Raw genomic sequence first — 18329 nt, forward strand, 5'->3', positions numbered from 1 at the left:
AAAAACATTGTTTTCTCTAGCTCGCACTTACCTTGATGTCCTTAGTGAATGGCAGCAATCTCTGAATAAAAAACACTTATTACATTTATTTAAGACAAACTTAGATTAGTGGATATATAAAGACAAACAGGGGTAGCATATGCAGTGGATATATTTAGTGTGAATGCTGTTTAGTGGTTGATCTATAGTTCTAAATCTTTATTCTTCCCCTTATTTCAGCCAATACTTTGGCACTCCATAACTTCAGCTTATTTTCAGCTACAGAAACCATTCAAATATTAAACTATTCAGCCTGTTCAGGAATCGATGGGAAACCTTCAACCTTTTCAAAATATTTTATACTTTTTGAAATATTCAGCTTTTTAAACTCTTTTTTTAACATTGAAGTCAATGGGAAGAGCCTTCAAATCAGCCAATACTTCAGCTCTCCATAACTTCAGTTTACTTTCAGCTACAGAAACCATTCAACTATTAAACTATTCAGCCTTTTCAGCCATATGCTTCTCCTTCCACATAATTTCAGGTTGACACTTCATTCCAACTTTCAAATGATCACAAGGCCGTCAGCTATTCAATTCCTATTCAGATTTTTGATATCTTTTAAACTTTTTGAGATATTGAATTTAGTTTGGAGCTTGGTAGAGAGGCCTTTTTCAGATTTTAACATTACAGTGGATGGAGCAGCTTGTTAAGTCTAGAGTGCTTTGATCTAAAAACAGAGTGGAGCAGTGCTTAAAATTCTCCCCCCCCAAACATGTTTTAAACTTACCATAATTCCCAAACCCTACATTCCTCAGACATATTTTTTCATGAAAAATTTAGGAAAACCTCTCCTAGGTTGTAAGATAAAAAAAGAATTAGAAAAAAAATTAAACAAAATGCCTCTTGAGGACATGAAGAGACAAAAAGTCCAGCTAGCTCCCAATTGATTCCCATGTTAAGAACATCCGGATCTTTCTTCAGAACAGAGTGAAGTGCACTTTAGACAAGCTGCTCTCCTCTTCACATTTACCACACAAAACCCCCAAAAAAACATATTTCAGTTCACTGGGGTTCCCTGATGCTAAAGGCCTGGTAATTCTTTGATAGGAGCCATATTTTTTGAACAGGTGGCAAAATTGTCAGATATACTCCTCAATGCATTCTTATGGGACTCAGTGCTGCAGTTGGTTGTCATGGTGTTGCTGGGCAGATTGGAGCCACACACGCGCACACACCGCCCCCCCCACACACACCCCCCCTCCCACACACCCCCCCCCCCCCCCCACACACACACACACACACACACACGAGTCATCATCCAATCAGGGCAGACACCATGGAACCCTGTGATCTCTGTGTTTACGTACACAGTTGTTTGGAAACATTCAATCACTACTACTTACATTTGATATCTTTATTTAACTCCTTCAGCCTAATTTCAGCTGCAGGAACCATTCAAATATCAAACTATTCAGCCTTTTCAGCACATGATGGGAAACTTTTAACTTTTTCAAAATATGAACTCTCTCTCTCTCTCTCTCTCACACTCACACTCACACTCACACTCACACTCACACTCACACACACACACACACACACACACACACACACACACACACACACACACACACACACACACACACACACACACACACACACACACACACACACACAGACACAGACACACACTCTCTCTCTCGCACACACACTCTCTCTCTCACAGACTCTCTCTCTCTCTCTCTCTCTCTCCATAGTTTTTTAACGGGTGGCAAAATGGTCAGATATACAACTCAATGCATTCTTATGGGACGCAGTGCTGCAGTTGGTTGTCTTTGATCTCTTGACACACACACAGGTGTTATGATTGGGTGTTATGAGTAGGTGCTCAGGAATAGAAACAAACACTGACAGACTGGACTTTACGGGTGGCAAAATGGTCAGATATACAACTCAATGCATTCTTATGGGACGCAGTGCTGCAGTTGGTTGTCTTTGATCTCTGGACACACACAGGTGTTATGATTGGGTGTTATGAGTAGGTGCTCAGGAATAGAAACAAACACTGACAGACTGGACTTTAACAGAATGTCTCAGCCTATTCTTTTCTGTCTGATGGAGATTTCATACAGACTTCAACAGGTTCCACATATTTTATAAATTATTGGTGACGTATGGTTTTAGTCGAAAAGTTTGCAGTCAAAATATTCTGCTGCTTGCCCAAGCCTTTTTACTTTCTTTTCTCATCTTAATACAAATTAATTCACTACTACTTACATCTGATATTTAACTCCTTCAGCCTATTTTCAGCTGCAGAAACCATTCAACTATTACATTATTCAGCTATTTCAGGACATCAAGGCTATACATGTTGTTGTTTATGCCTTTTTTTAAACCTTTTCTTTTAAATATTAAGCTTTTTCTGCATTTTTGTAGCTAAAAGCAGCTACCATTCAGCTAATAACATATCCGTTTTTTTTGCATTTTCAGCTAAATTCAGCCATAAATGTTCACAGTTTACAGCATTCGCACGCATTTTCTGCAGGAAATGCTTTTTCTAGTTATTACTTTAAGTCAGACATTTGTACTCACGTTTTTGTCCAAGGTGGAGTATGAGTAAGTAATGGTTAGTAAAACATGATCTGATCTTTTTTTAGTAAGTATAAATAAGCATACAGATATTACACACATTAACACATATATCATACTTTGACTTTCCATTGTAGAAAATGCCAAATCACCTTGTCAGAAGTTCTTACTTACCTTTTATCATCCACATTGAGCAGCAGAGTTTATCTGTGATTTACTGAACAGGTGATATAATATAAACAAACAGATTTAGTGTACAGTTTCGAGGTAGGTAACATATTACTTTCTGTGTTTTTAATAATAAACTATTTCAGGATACTTTCTCTACAAGACAGAAGCTCATACTTATCTTGTTTGTCCTGAGAGAACAACAGCAGCTCAATTGGTGTAGTAAGATAAGAGTGAAGTAAGGACAAAGATGGTAAGCAAGACATATGATCTCTGAATGATTGAATATTTAAAATATCATATATTTTATAAAGTTACTGTACCTTTTTTGGCCATATTAAATTGACAGGGAGGACCGTTTGAAGTGGGATTGTTTGAGGTAATTCTCCATAGTCAGTGTATTTCCTCAGTAGATGGAGGTCGGCACGTCCCAAGTATGAGCACGGAAGTAGAGCAATATACTGTTGTGTACCTTTGTGGGACTTTGGTGGATTCAAACTAGAGAGTTTAAGTCACACAATTACATATACTAACTTGAGAATGCAATTCCTAAAGATATTGCTAGTGGGAATGCTTTATGCTGAAAAGCTGACGCTGAATTGCTATGCTGAAATGTAATGTGTAAGAAGAAAGTGAAGAATGTAAATTGAAATGATACATGAACACTGGGGGCTTGAATATGTGATGAGAAAAGAAAGAAAGTAAAAAGGCTTGGAAAAGCAGCAGAATATTTGAACTGCAAACTTTTGAACTAACTTGATGGCGATTGATCTGTCGCCATGCCTACGGAATGGCTGCATCGTTACCGAACCTGTGAAGTTTTGGGCCATTTGTTGCATTTTCACTGAAGTTATGAGAAAACCGTGTTTCATGGCGAGCCTTGTGTTACCCTGGCAACGGCATTTGAAGAAATCTCAAAACTCTCACGTAGATGTCGTTACAGCTGGATTGTTAGCACACATGGGAAGTTTGAGCACTTTTTTAACATTTTCATGGGAGTTATAGCAACATCGTGTTTTATGGCGAGGGATGCGTTTCCATGGAAACGACATATGGTGAGATCTCAGATTTGTCGTCGAGCTGTTGAGGCATGGACCGGTGATATACAAGTGAAGATTGGGGGATGATTGGACCGTGTCCATTGGACTTACAGCGACATCGTGTTTCATGGCGAGTGGTCTGTCGCCATGGCAACGGCATTTGATGACACCCCATAATACACTTAGATGCATTGATGGCTGCATCGTTACCAAACCTGTGAAGTTTTGGGCCGTTTGGAGCATTTTCACTGAAGTTATGACAAAACCGTCTTTTATGGCGAGCGATGCGTTTCCATGGAAACCGCATATGATGACAGCCCGTAATTGATGTAAAGCTGTTGAGGGCAGGACCATTAACCATTATCTGAAGTCTGCTGCTCTGAGCATGTCAGTTGGAGTGATGACGTCATCGTGTTCCATGACACAGGTGTTTATATTTGAGCTAACGAGGTGTCCAGAGATAAAATGTTTCCATTGTTCTGAATGAGAGATAAACCTCTTACATGTGAACGTTTTGCTGAAGAACCGTAACAGAAATCGGTGAAATTTCAAATCGTGAAGCATCTCAAGGACCTTGAGTATCTGAAGTGTGCTTTTTGTTTACTTTCGGGTCAATAATGTGGCCTTTTTGGCAGATTAACTAAAGTTGTGCGGCTGCTGCTGTGAGGAAATATCATCCTGAAATTATGGGCTTTAATGGAGACATGTTGAAAGTGTCACTTCACGCCCTCAAGAGGCATTTTTTTTAATGATTTTTGCTTAATTATTTGTCATTTTTCAAGCTATGAGATGTTTTCCTACGTTTGTCATGAAAAATGATGTCTCTCGAATGTAGGGTTTGGGAATTATGGCAGTTTTTTAAAAATGTATGAAGGCAAATTTCAAGATTTCCTACACTCTAGCTGTGACATCACGCAAGTTAATGTTACAATCTGAAGAAGGCCTCTGTACCAAGGTCTGAACAATGTTTAATATATCTAAAAGTAAGAATCAGATTTAAAAGTTGTGTTACACGAATAATGTCAGAAAGATGTGTAACATTTTAAAGTTGGAATGAGGTTTCTGAGTGAAAGTATGAGTCGCATGAAGATTTGTTGAAGTCTGAAGAATTTCTCCATTGACTTCAATGGTTAAAAATGTGATGAATTATGGGATGTATCTCTGGAATTATGAAAGTTATGAATGATAAAAGTAATAGCAATTGATTCCCGACCGAGCTGAACGTTTTGATGTTTGAACGGAGTTTCTGCGATGTTCAATGCGGGAGAAGACCGGCAAAATAACGGGTGGAATAATACGAATAAAGAATTTTGTGCGTAGAAGAACAGATAGTTGGAATGCATTCCCACTAAACTAACAGATCGTGGCAACGTTAAACCAGCAGCTCCTGTGTTCTGCGAGGTCAAAATGACTGTTTTGTGACTTGCTACAGTTTCCCATTGGAAAGGGAAGGTAAACTGAGTTAAAGTATCTATACAGTGCATATAGCATTGCTTAAACTGAAATAGCTTTTTTAAGGTGGGCCTTTCTTTTAGATGGGAGCTGTTACACACACCCCCCCCTCCCCCTCCACAGAAATACTTTGCTTTGCTGTTGTGCTATAATTCCTGTCTGCTTCTTCAAACAGGGGGTGTGCAGGCTGCAATCTACTGTAGCTAAGACCCTGATCAATACTGTACAACTCCACTTTAAACTATTCAAACTATCCCTTTAATAATTTTGACCTGTGGAGAAAAGATATTCTGGAGGCAACCTTATGAGATGCCTAAATTACAGCAGGCTTAAATCTGAGGTTTGTTTAGGTTCAATAAAGTTTCATCACATTGGATATTATGTCATTTGAAAGTGTCCAGTGCATTGCCTTTCCATTGGCGAGTAAAGGTGCAAATAGAGTAAAGTGCCATGTCTTCTCTTTTATTTTGTTGCTTTTTTCCTGCTTCTTCTTACGGCCCGTCTACACTACAGGCATGAAAAAATCTTGGAGCTGGGCGTGTCTGAAGCTTGGCGATTTTTTGCGAGCAACCAATCACATGAACCTCCCGCCCCCGACATACAAAGCAATAGCAATGTTAAAACGAAGTAAACTGGATATAAACTCTCCAAACAGGCGAAAAAAACTATCAGTTTCACCCACTGTCTCTGCCACCTCCCTCCATGCCTGGTTCCTCCGGTTTGTATCCCGGTAAATAGTTCCGGTCGTAAAGAACCGGGTGATTTGCTACCGTAATATCTCGTTTGGAATATGAGGAAATGAACTGCGGTCTGGCTCTCCCAGCTTGCACGCGGTTTGATTGGCTGCGCTTGCACTGGCGGGATTTGCATAAACGGGATTTCATTGGCTGATGCCAAGCATCGAGACTCAAAAGTTGAACATTGTTCAACTTTTGATGCCGATAGATGCTCGTGATGCTTGCAAAGTCATGCCATGCTCCCCACAATGCAGTTCGGCGAAGATTAAAAATCTTCTACGTCACCCCATTCAAGTGAATGGGCGAAGCGTTGAAAGCATTTTTTGATGCCTGTAGTTTAGACGTACCGTTAGGTTGTCAGTGCAGTGGTTTGCAGTGATGTCTTTCGTTTGACCTTGAGAGCAACAGACGGCAGACAGCGTCTTCCAGGACACACAGTGCTGTCAGCTTCAGTGTGAGGGCATGACATGAGGGTGAGTCAGGCAAACCCACCATCAAGGCGAAGGTTCCAAGGTGAAAACAAAATCCTAAACAAATTAGGAGATGGTACACCAAACATCCCCTTGCAAGACGCTTCCTGAGATGTTGGCAGCCCCGCAAGACGCAAAGGCCAGCCCTGACATGTAGAAAACTGTCGATCAAATCAGTGCAAGATGCTACCTGGACTCGCCCCTGTGGAGAAAAAGCATTCAGGAGGCATCCTACTGAGATGCTGTTTGTTAGCAGGCTTAAATCTAATCAGATTTTTTTTTGTTTTGTACAAAAAATGTCCTCATGTTCGATGTGTCCAGTAAAGGTGCAATGAGAGTAAAGTGCCATGTGTTGTCTGCATCTTCTTATTTCACTGCATTGGTTTTCAGTGATGTTTTTCGTTTGACCTTGAGAGCAAAAGACAGCAGACTGCAGAGTCTTCCAGGTGCTTCCACAGTGCTGTCAGCTTCACTGTGAGGGTATAACATGAGGGTGAGTCAGGCAAACCCACCATCAAGGTGAAGGCTCCAAGTTAAAACGTCGATGCAAGACACTTCTGGGGTGTTGGCAGCCCCGCAAGACGCACAGGCTACCTGAGGCTTTACTTGCCCAGCCAGACGCAAAGCCCAGCTGCAACATGTAGCTCCTGTGTTCTATGAAGTAAAAGTGCCATGTCTTCTCTTTGATTTTGTTGCTTTGTTCCTGCTTCTTAGGTTGTCAGTGCAGTGGTTTTCAGTGATGGCTTTCGTTTGGCCTTGGGAGCAACAGACAGCAGACTGCAGCGTCTTCCAGGACACAGAGTGCTGTCCGCTTTACTGTGAGGGCATGATATGAGGGTGAGTCAGGCAAACCCACGATCAAGGTGAAGGCTCCAAGGTGAAATGTCGATCCACCGTGCAACAAATATGAGAAGATGATACACCAAAAATCCAAGACGTTTCCTGGGTGGCAGACCCGCAAGACGCAAAGCTTACCTGAGGCTTTACTTGCCCAGCCAGACGCAAACGCCGGCCCTGACATGTAGAAAAGTGTCAATCAAATCAGTGCAAGACGCTTCCTGGACCTGCCCCCGCCAGACGCAAAGGCTACCTGGGGCAGCGCCTGCCCTCAGAATAAAAGGAATAAAGATTGACAAACAAAAAATAAGACAGTACACCAAAAAAAGATTCGAAGGCAGCCCTGCAAGACGCAAAGGCCAGCCCCGACAAGTAGAAGTTTCCAATCAAGTAGGAGCAAGATGCTACCTGGACCCGCCCCGCAAGACGCAAAGGCTACCAGGTGAATCATTTGGTCCAGTTGTGAAGTGGAAGAGATGATGGGCAGATATTGCTCTGATGATCAAGGAGGATTATCAGCCCATCCATTGCAGACTTAATCCGAATCGTAGTCCTCGGACCACCATCGCCTCTTCGCAGCGGACTCCTCTTCCCCCTCCTCTTCCCCCTCCTCGTCACTAATTTCCCTGCATCTTCTTCTGGAGTAGCTGGGGCCATAACATGAGGGAGATCCAGGAACGACAGAGTCTTCGGGCTCCTCTGAGAAATCTTCAAGGGAGAGTGGCCCGATGTCCTCAACATCAAAGACAGGGCTGCCATATGCGACGTCTTCCTCCTCCTCCTCAGCCTCAGATAACTGCCCATCCAAGTACCTGTTAAGAAACGCCTCAACAGCAGGGTCCTCTACATCATCTAAAGGATTTGCGTAATAGGAAAGGTCATCGTAAGCGTCAGCCTGGGGGTAGGCAGGAGCAGCGTAGGGGTAAGCATAAGGAGCAGCGTAAGAAGAAGGAGCAGGGTAGGGGTAAGCATAAGGAGCAGCGTAAGAAGAAGGAGCAGCGTAGGGGTAAGCATTAGGAGCAGCGTAAGAAGAAGGAGCAGCGTAGGGGTAAGCATGAGGAGCAGCGTAAGGAGAAGGAGCAGGGTAGGGGTAAGCATTAGGAGCAGCGTAAGGAGAAGGAGCAGCGTAGGGGTAAGCATGAGGAGCAGCGTAAGAAGAAGGAGCAGCGTTGGGGTAAGCATGAGGAGCAGCGTAAGGAGAAGGAGCAGCGTAGGGGTAAGCATGAGGAGCAGCGTAAGGAGAAGGAGCAGCGTTGGGGTAAGCATGAGGAGCAGCGTAAGGAGAAGGAGCAGCGTAGGGGTAAGCATGAGAAGTCATAGGAGCATAGCAAGGGTAGGGAACACCATATGGAACAGCATGGGGAACAGCATAAGGAACCGGATAGGGAATAGGGTAATAAACAGGAGAAGGAGCAGCAGGAGGGGTCTGCTCACTGTCTCCATTACCTCCATGAGGCTCAGCTTGAGCCTCCTGAAGCCTGTCCACAGCGTCCACCCACACAGCGCCGACCTCTTCCTCATCGACCTCAGACAGGACCGGGTCCTCGGGAGGAGTCGCAGCACTGGTGCGAGTGTTGGTCACAGGCCACAGGGAGCCACCTGAGAAACATTCTGCACTTATGAAACAGACTTAATCAGTTGGTCTAAAGGCCTAATTAATCAGTTTGTAGAAAAGCCACCACTTAACACTGCCCCCTCTAAAAGTGTTATCAAATACTATGCAACTCATCTACTGGTATTGTAAACTTAGGACAGTGGAGTAGTTTGATAATGCCTGACTAGACACAGGTAAGTTGCTGTTGTGTATTTGGTGTGGCATATTTGGCTACCAATTCTTAAATACCGATTTTGACAATGATAACTGTCAAATGTAGTGAGGGGCAACTTTGTTACTATTTATTAGGATATCTTAAATAAAACAGCATGATGAAAATGCTATTGCCATGTAGATTTTGCCAAATAATTTGCATTTGTATTTTCCCTTTAATGAGCACAGTATCTGTAATAGGGACTGTAAAGCAAAGGTGAATACAGTTGAGTTGTATTAGTCATATTAAGTTAAATTACATAGCCTACTGTCTCTATTCAGTGACAGGTATCTGCAGGATTCATAGAGATGAATTTACTACCTTTTATACTACCTCCACAATATTTTTTACTACCAACACGACATCAAGCAGCAGCCCTTTTTGGACTACTAATTATAAGGTATTAGTGTGACACTGTCACACCCGTCATACATATCAGGTACACTAATGTTTAATTGTGATCATTAAGTATTGTCATTGTCAATTGTGTTTTTTTTTGTAGTGTTGAGTTGACCCTTAGCCCTAATAAAGTGAGTAATAACCTTGACACTTCTTAAACACATATCACTTAACAACCATAAATATTAATAATAAAGTGTCACATCACACACACTTACTCACAAACACGCATTCTCTCACACACACACACACACACACACACACACACACACACACACACACACACACACACACACACACACACACACACACACACACACACACACACACACACACACACACACACACACACACACACACACACACACACACACACTTAAGCAGTTACTGGTGCGTATTAATAATGCGTATTAATGAAAAAAATTGAAAATCAATCAAATAAATAACTTTAATGAACAATATGCTCTGAGGACTACAGCTTTCAAAGATCTGCTTCAATATAACATTCACCATATTTAAACACAATAACGTGTGTGAGGAGTGCATGTATGCACATGTCTGTGGGTGCGCCTTTGTATGGATGTTGTTGTTGTTGCAATCTACATTGTATCTAAGTGAATCATTTAAAACAATAACTGTAGGGGTGTACGTGTGTGTGTGTTTGTGTGTGCGTGTGCCTGCATTCGTCTGTGGGTGTGCCTGTGTGCAGTTGTTGCAATCTACATTGTATCTAAGAGAAACATTTAAAACAATAACTGTGAGGGGTGTACAGTCACAGAAGTCTCAGTTGTGAGGACTTATCTTCAATTATTTTCTCCAATTTGCAGAGCTCTTCTTTTTTTTCTTTCTGCCTTCTGCGAAGGGTATTGGACTTGATTATCAGTTCAGCCATTTTGGACCCAGCCTTTCCCTCAGCCTGCTCGGCCAACTTGTCCGCGTCCTTTTCCAGTGAGTGACAAACACGGCGAAGTACCTCTTCCTGTCTTCTGAGGTCCAGAAGCTCCTCCCCCACTGCCTTCCTCCTCAGAGCATGGGCAGCACTCTCTCTCTTTTTCTTTTCACTGTCAAGGTACAGTCTGTACTGGGATCTAGCTGATGAGGCAGAGGCAAGGAGCTCCTTTGTGAGGGGCACTTTCAAAACACCACCACAACTGTTGATCCTGTCACAAACTAGTCTCAGTGATTCCAGTGTGCGGTCATGGAGATTGCATGTCTCCACCTCTTTGTTCACTGAAAATCCTCTTTCCACAGTGGCTTGGCCATGGGAAAGAAGGAGGAGACTCTGGCAAAACTGCAGCAAGTCAGGGTAAGGCCTGCTGAGGGTTGTGTAGAAGAACACATCAAGGCGGTCCTTCAGTGGCTTGAAAGCCAGGAAACGTTCATCCCGTCCTTCCACAGAGGTCAACGATTCGAACTGTTGAATGATAACATCACCTACAATATTGACAAAAACATAATCATTAATGACATTTAAGTACATTTCAAAGTAGAACACCCTTAGAACATGGCCTTCATTTGAATGACCTTCCCTGTCCCTAGACATACTGTATTTTTTCTTACCAGCTGGAATGCCACCTGTCAATCTCTTTCCCTGAAGGAATGTCTGCACTACACTCTTCATTTGCTTGATGCACCACTCCGGTTCTTGGTGGATTTGTGTGGGATCAAGGCATGCAATGTGCCTAACCATTGGAACCTTTAGGGGGGATTTGTCTTGCAATTTCATGACAACCTTAACAAGGCACTGCAAACATTCTTTCCTGAAGGTTAGCAGAGAGAGCTCCCCTATCTTGCCTCCTGGTTTGCTCTGAAGGGCCTAACAAATAGAGAACATTAATGTTCATACAAGGATATTTATTTGTCACATATATAGAGATACTTGTGTAAAACCTGTGGGGAAAAGATGTTGGTTGTCTGCTCTCTGGGTGTGTGTGTGTGTGTGTGTGTGTGTGTGTGTGTGTGTGTGTGTGTGTGTGTGTGTGTGTGTGTGTGTGTGTGTGTGTGTGTGTGTGTGTGGGTGTGGGTGTGGGTGTGTTTGTGTGTGTGGGTGGGTGGGTGGGGGAGTGATGGGATATGTGAGTATAGTTCAGGATGAGTTCAGGATGCATAAACATTCACTGCTATGATTGGAAATTAAACTATGACAAGTTACACATTTAAAACAATCCTAACAATTTAACCAGAGTGAGAAAGAGGTTTGGTATATCCTCATGGCTGTGGTTCAGTTTAAGCCTCAATGCCAAAGGCCTGGTGGTGAAGACCACTGAAGTTTGAAAGATAACCATTAACAACCACACAATTACGATAGCTATATTGCTTACCACAGAGGTGGTTAAATAATGCCCAATGTTACTCATTCATTTTCTACCCTAATAGTTCGAAGTAACTATTTATTTGTGCCGACAGCACATTTCATGTATGACATTGAAAGTATCTGCAGTAATTACCTTGATGGCAGATTCAGCACCCAGGCCGATGTCCACATTTTTCAGAGCCACCCAGTTCTTCTCCTCAGACACCTGGATTGTGATAAGTTGCAGTGGGCTTCGGTCCTGTATAAGTTCCCTTTTAACAAATCGCCGCAGTAAAGCCTTAAAAGAACAACAAAAACTGTTAGCAATCAAGTCACACCTGTCAACTGATACAGTTTAATCACATTCAAATAAAGACAGTTACTCTACAGGAATTACATTTCTTACCATCAGGAGTTCTTTCAGATCTTTAGCAAAAAAGGGCAGCACAGGCTCGTCGGTCTGATATTTGGTCAGGAAGGGGTTGAAGCTTCGTGCAACTGACAAGAAGAACTGGAGCTTTGGAATTATCAAATTATCATCCCGTGCTGCCAAAATGATATCATATGACGCCGTGTTTGGGTTTGTCACCTTTTTCTTCTGAACAGCATCAACATATGTTAAAAGCACAGGCCAAATGTCGACAGCTCTCTCAGCCACAGGGACATTTTCCACCCATCTGTGGCCACAGAAAGATCGGGGAAAGGTAGAAGATCCTGTGGTGGCGGTGTAATCTTCTCTACGGGCAGGAACATTGTGGAAGATGTAGTGCATAGCTCGCAACAGTTTGTCTACCTGCCATGTTGCGAATCCTGCCTTCATGGCATTGTGGAGGGTGTGCAAGCCACAACTGCCAACACTGATGAGTTGTGCATCCCCATGAAGCTCTGAATGTTCGTTCTGAAGGAGCTTCAGCAGCTTGAAGTTGACATTTGGGCCATCCATACTGACAGACAGCAGGTGTCTCAAGTTGAGTTGTGCAACACATTCCTGTGAATTGTCACAAAAAACAAAGTTTATTGAAAATTTTAATCTGTCCTGTGGTTTTTGGTTATTCATAAAATAGACAATAGATAGACAGTAAATACAGTGCCAGTAAGTATAAGTCAAACGTGTTTCCCCCTTTGTAGTACCAGTATGCATCTTTCAGAAATATTAACCAAATCCTTCATCAAAATGTGACCCTGCAAGGCGAAACCAGTCGCTTTGGTAAAATGTACAAAACTAAGTTATTGTTCTCATATGAACGGCCATAAACTAAGCTTTCCAACGATATGTATATTGAGGCTATTGCTAGAACAATCGTTAAGATAACTGTATCCAAAGTGGCATGGTTCTCCTGTCATGATAATGCTAGAAGAGGAGAAAATCACCTTTTTAAGCGGCGTTGACAAATGGTATGACTGCTAATGTGTTGCATCTTCACCGGGCTTAACAGTCAAAACGTATGTTTTTCCGTGATTTGTCCACGATATGAAATGATATGTAGACTGTATACTGTCAAATTATGCGAAAACATGAAATTCAACATTTTAACCCGGATGTTTGTTTACCGTGGATTTTCTCAAAATAGCATTGAGCGCAAAGCGACTGATATCGCCTTGCAGGGTCACAAAACACACCCGACACACACGTCGTGTAGGCTAAAGCTTAGGCTAACTATGACATAAACATTTTCAAATGGGCATATAACGACAATAAGAAAGAACAAACAAGAAAATATCAACTCACTTTAATGCTTTGCAGCAAGTCTTCAGCCCTTGCATGTCCAAGAAACTGTGACCCAAAATATGAAGACGTCACGCGGTCATCTCTCCAGAACCGAACGTGAATATCCATTTGCTTCTTCTTGGCGGACTGGTTCAGAGACTCGTCAAACATGACAACATATGGCCCAGAAGCATTGATGCTATTTATAAGAAGCTTCTTAAAATGTGGAGCAATGCCAAATCCAAGGATATACGATGTCTTATCTTTGCCACAAACAAAACTTTTGGCTATGTCGGAGTCAGTGAACATGTTTTCGAACAATTCCCCAATGCCCTCATTCGAATTGAATGAATGATGGTTAGCTGCTGTGTTCAGGCACCAGAGAACCTCAGCCCTGAGGGCTGATGTTTGTGGCGGTAACGTCTGCTGTTTGGCTATCGCAGCCGTGGTGGTGCTGGTGGCACTGGTTTGCTGCCGAGGTGGTGCGACTGTTGCTGATAAGTTGGCATGATCTGCCGCGATCTGTGTGGTGCTGCTGCTAGCATCGCAAAACAACGAAATCGGCAGCTGTCCCCCCCTCACCCGAAGCCGCTGCTGGTGTATAGCCGATCCACTGTGGGACTTGATAGCAGTAATGCCGTTCCAGGTAACATTTATAGTTTTTTTGCAGACACTGCAAAATGCTTCACGGTCATTTCCTATGACGGGTTTAAGCCAGTCTTTATATAAGGGGTCATCAACCCATAATTGCGAAAACTTGCACTTCCCCATTTCACACTAAATTTGCTCGAATTTGCTAACATCAGAAAAAGTAGACTGCAACTGTGGCAAAAGGCGGCTCTGCTAACGTCAATTGTTGGAAAAAGGCGGAAAATGTTGTAAGCGTCGCTGATAGGCTATGAAGTCCACACAGGTTACCTCTACGTCATTGCTATCAACTACGCCTCACTCAGGTCCTGTTAGCACCGTATATATTTTTAAACTACGTAGGCTAGATGAAATTCAAACATGCAGACACAAATAATAAGCAAACAATGGAAACTCATTATATATTGAGGCAGAGTTTTAAAAAAATTACTACCAAGTCAAATTGCGTTTGTTACCTTTTACTACCTTTCAAGGGCCTTAATTTGGGTAGATTCTTTTTACTACCTTTTACTACCTTTTACTACCGCGCGGACACCCTGAGTGAGGTACGAATAATTCGATTTAAAAACACAAAAATCCTGCTCTGCTATTGAAGACATATGAGAAAACATCTTGTTTCAAAAACACTGAAATGCGGCCCAAAAGTTTGATGGTCATGGACTTACACACGGAATTACGCAGCTTCAACGTTGTTACTCATTAACCACATTAAAATAAACAGCAGGGCTTCTCCAAAATGACCACAGCCATATATGTGCGAATGTATTATTGGTTACTCTCTTTAATCACGAGTTGCACAGCAATGCAAATAACTATACGAGACAGCATATAAAAACCACTCATCTCTTCAGAAAATACAATCTTTATCAATTTAAGAATATATTTGATGGATGGAATTATAGTTAAACAAAAAATTGTGTGATATTGTTAAACATAAGGGGGCCCCTCAACATATCCAGATAGATTTTTAAGCAGCAAATTCAACTGTCTATACGGAGAAACAACCCTGGACATGTACGTTCTATTATCACCATGGTGCTGGTCGCCATTTTGTTTTTTCAATTTTCGACAGTTAATTCGGAAATTTGAAACCGTTCAACAACAATAACTGGGTTTTCAACTCGCAACACCTTTGTTAGCAGATTCTACAACTCTCCCGACAAAGTTTTCCCAGTTATATCGACTTTTTTTCCTTTTACACCCAAAAAACATTAAGTGACTTGAAATCAATTTTTTTCCAACTTTCAAGCCAACATTCCATAATGTCTCAATCTTAATATTCAACAATTTCACGTAATTAAATGCTAACTTCGTACTGAAACTAACTCAAAATGACTAAAGAAACATTTACAAATACATTTGGCATGACATAAAATGATGTCTTACCAGCAAAGCCAGTGAACCACCGTGTGACACGGGTCAGAAGGTACTCCTCTGCAGGGGGTCCAGACGAAGCCATGTTTTCAGCTAGTAGTTTTAACTGTAAATTAACTTTAGGTGTTTCTAAAGCTCAGTTATCAAACAGTTGGTTTTCAATACGTTTTTGGGATCAGAAATCCAAGATTTCAACTTTCCAGTTTTCGCAGGTGAACTTGTGACAAGTCTGTGTTCAAATGACTGATTGAAAGCTCTGCAGCCGTCAATAACCTCGGTACAACGTCACGTTCTGTTCACTGACGCCCGTGCGTGCCGGTCCAAGAGTGAGTGAGAGCGATTATATACCGTCAATTAGATATGTAAATGGCGGTTTGTTTGTTTGTTTGTTTGTAGCTGTTTCCGTAAAAAATAGTATGTGTAAGAGGCCTCATGATCATAAACACACACACTTGCTTCTCTAAACTGGACCCAGTGTAGAATAAACAGTCAACGCAAGAATAAACAATTTAAATATTTTTATTTTCCTCTTCTTTTTTTGCAAATAAAGCCTACAAAATAAAGAATATAAATGTCGGCATACAGTACAGTGGTTATTAGTGCATGCTTTCATCAACATGAGGAACAAGTTACATATTTATTTAAGACCAAAGGCCTATAGCTAAGCATTTTTTGCTGCTAAAGTGGACTTTTTGGTTAATCGAGTAAATGACTCTCATGATCCTCTTGTTTGTGGTGCGTTTATTTTTCACTGGGAACTGAGGAGCTGAAACAATCATGGACGCTTCATTTATTTATCTTCATCGTGAGACTGTCTCCAGCTCCCATACAATAAAAGCCAATTAGCATGGAATGTAGGCTAAATGGACCTAAAGTATAGGCCTAGTTATTATATTGAATTTTGCAGGGAGAAAACTCTTTTAGGAAACAGCAGCACATGGACATGGGTAAGATAAATGTTAATTTTTAAAACTTTAAATCAAACCTTTTTTTAAAATAGAGACATATGCACACAATCTCTAAAAATAATTGATGGCATTTGTTTTTGTACATTTACTATAAACTATCCAGTTATTACTTAAGTAGACTATTTTACCGATCCATCATCCAATACAATTATTTTCCACTTCTCCCCTCTTGATGGCGCTACAGGTTCATCACACAAATAACTTTTTCACTTCTGCAGTCGGAACACACTTCACTCAATTTTTAAAACCCCTCAACACAAGTTCCCATAAACATGTCATGAACCTTATTGTTTGAGCATCGGACTGAACTCTATGATACGGATATTTTCACAACATTTCACTGAACATGTATTACTACATTAATTTGCAGTGGTGGATAGTAACAAAGTACATTTACTAAAGAGGTACTTGTACATTACCTGAGTATTCTCAGTATGCTACTTCCACTCTACAACATTTTAGAAGCAAATATTGTACTTTTTATTGCATTTATTTGACAGCTTTTGTTACTAGTTATTTTTTAGGTAATATTATTAGCTAATACAACATCTAAATCATTGATTAAATCAACTTTGACATAGGTTAAGATATCAAGTAGCAGTATATATAAAGTTATTCAAATCAGCTCTACATTTATCAGCTGTCATACAAACTTGTGAAAGATCATAGTAGCCTACTAACCCAGTTACTCAATATATATGATTCTGAAATGGGTCATTTTTTTTAATGCAGGACTATTAATTGTAAGTAAAATGTAGTATTGCTACTTTTACTTAAGTAACAAATCTGAGAGCTTCTTCCACCACTGTAATGTGTTTACTTTTTGAGAGCGTTGTTGTGATGGTTTGACTGTAATTTTGTTTCACTTTTTAAATAACTGATTTATCTCACTTTGTTCGACTGTTTTTTTCTGCATTACTCTGTCTTGTAGTAGCATGCAGCAGTTTCGTAATTTGTCATATGTGTTTTAGTTGACTAGGTAAGAAAGCCCTTACCATGTCTTAAAAAAGTAGTGGTATTTTCTAGCTGAACTATAGACAACATGTTTTTCTTCCATAATTATGTTACACCACAAACCGTGAATAAACATGAAGGACTCTCATATGGCAGGACTCTTCCTGTGTTGTTCCTGAGGCATCTGAGAGGGGACCAGCTGATAATCCCAGGACCCCGAGCCCCAAAGCAGTCCATTGAACACACTGAACTGCTCTCAAACCCCCAAAAATGTTCTGGTGAGCCAAGTCAACAATCCAACAAAATAGTCTGAGCCTTCCCACATAACCTACTGCTCTCTTGTTAACGCTTGCCTGGTTTGGTTTTGAATTCAATAAAATACATTATTGGACATCTTAAATGACTCCCTTTACCCTCAGTAATGCTAGTAATGCTGGAAAAAACACATTTTCAGGTGCCTGGATTTGTTTTAATTCAGGTCTTAAAACTCATATACAACCAGAGGAGCTATTGATGAAATAAAGTATCATTACTGACAATGTATTGATATGGCTTTGAGAAAATAACACGTTAAAAGTGATTAACATTTTAAAAACGTTTGTGCAGTAATTTGTTTCTAATACTGTCTTATCAGAAAGGACAACGTACACGTAACAGCCTAGAGAAAGACACTACAAGGGCTACATGTCAGGTTATGCATCTCTCCGTACACCTGACCTAGAAATCAAAATGTTTTTTCCCTACTGTAATCAAACCCAAAGGTTGCAGTTCCTCAAACTGCCTGTAGAGAGCACTCACACACCACAGTATCAAAGTACTGATGATCGCTTATCCCACACATGGGTAAAATATCTACAGCTTCAGAAACAGGAGTGACAAGGAGTCCTTTATTCACAAAAAGATAA

At 41.1% G+C, this 18329-nt stretch overlaps 2 protein-coding genes across 2 annotated transcripts; both read right to left on the reverse strand.

The window, feature by feature from the left end:
• Window positions 1-1510: 1510 nt before the first annotated feature.
• LOC307040609 (uncharacterized protein) lies at window positions 1511-15811 on the reverse strand. Its single transcript, XM_079683615.1, has 2 exons — window positions 15515-15811; window positions 1511-8871 (listed from the first exon to the last, which is right to left on the reverse strand). The coding sequence occupies exons 1-2, from the start codon at window positions 15585-15587 to the stop codon at window positions 7808-7810; spliced, it is 1137 nt and encodes a 378-aa protein (XP_079539741.1). The 5' UTR covers window positions 15588-15811; the 3' UTR covers window positions 1511-7807.
• On the reverse strand, window positions 9914-14661 carry LOC307040211 (uncharacterized protein). Its single transcript, XM_079682840.1, has 5 exons — window positions 13502-14661; window positions 12179-12760; window positions 11927-12070; window positions 11040-11295; window positions 9914-10913 (listed from the first exon to the last, which is right to left on the reverse strand). The coding sequence occupies exons 1-5, from the start codon at window positions 14249-14251 to the stop codon at window positions 10252-10254; spliced, it is 2394 nt and encodes a 797-aa protein (XP_079538966.1). The 5' UTR covers window positions 14252-14661; the 3' UTR covers window positions 9914-10251.
• Window positions 15812-18329: the final 2518 nt, after the last annotated feature.

The sequence above is a fragment of the Notothenia rossii genome (genome assembly GCF_949606895.1).
Source record: "Notothenia rossii genome assembly, chromosome: 5".
Taxonomy (NCBI): domain Eukaryota; kingdom Metazoa; phylum Chordata; class Actinopteri; order Perciformes; family Nototheniidae; genus Notothenia; species Notothenia rossii.

Bases quoted from the DNA above. Each gene is read 5' to 3' on its own strand.
- LOC307040211 (XM_079682840.1), bottom strand. From the start codon at position 14,251: ATGGGGAAGTGCAAGTTTTCGCAATTATGGGTTGATGACCCCTTATAT. The intron at 12,071-12,178 runs GTAAGAAATGTA...TGTTCTTTTAAG, and splicing joins ATCTGAAAGAACTCCTGATG to GCTTTACTGCGGCGATTTGT. The intron at 10,914-11,039 runs GTAAGAAAAAAT...TCAATATTGTAG, and splicing joins GACAGGTGGCATTCCAGCTG to GTGATGTTATCATTCAACAG.
- LOC307040609 (XM_079683615.1), bottom strand. From the start codon at position 15,587: ATGGCTTCGTCTGGACCCCCTGCAGAGGAGTACCTTCTGACCCGTGTC. The intron at 8,872-15,514 runs GTAAGACATCAT...AATGTTTCTCAG, and splicing joins GTGGTTCACTGGCTTTGCTG to GTGGCTCCCTGTGGCCTGTG.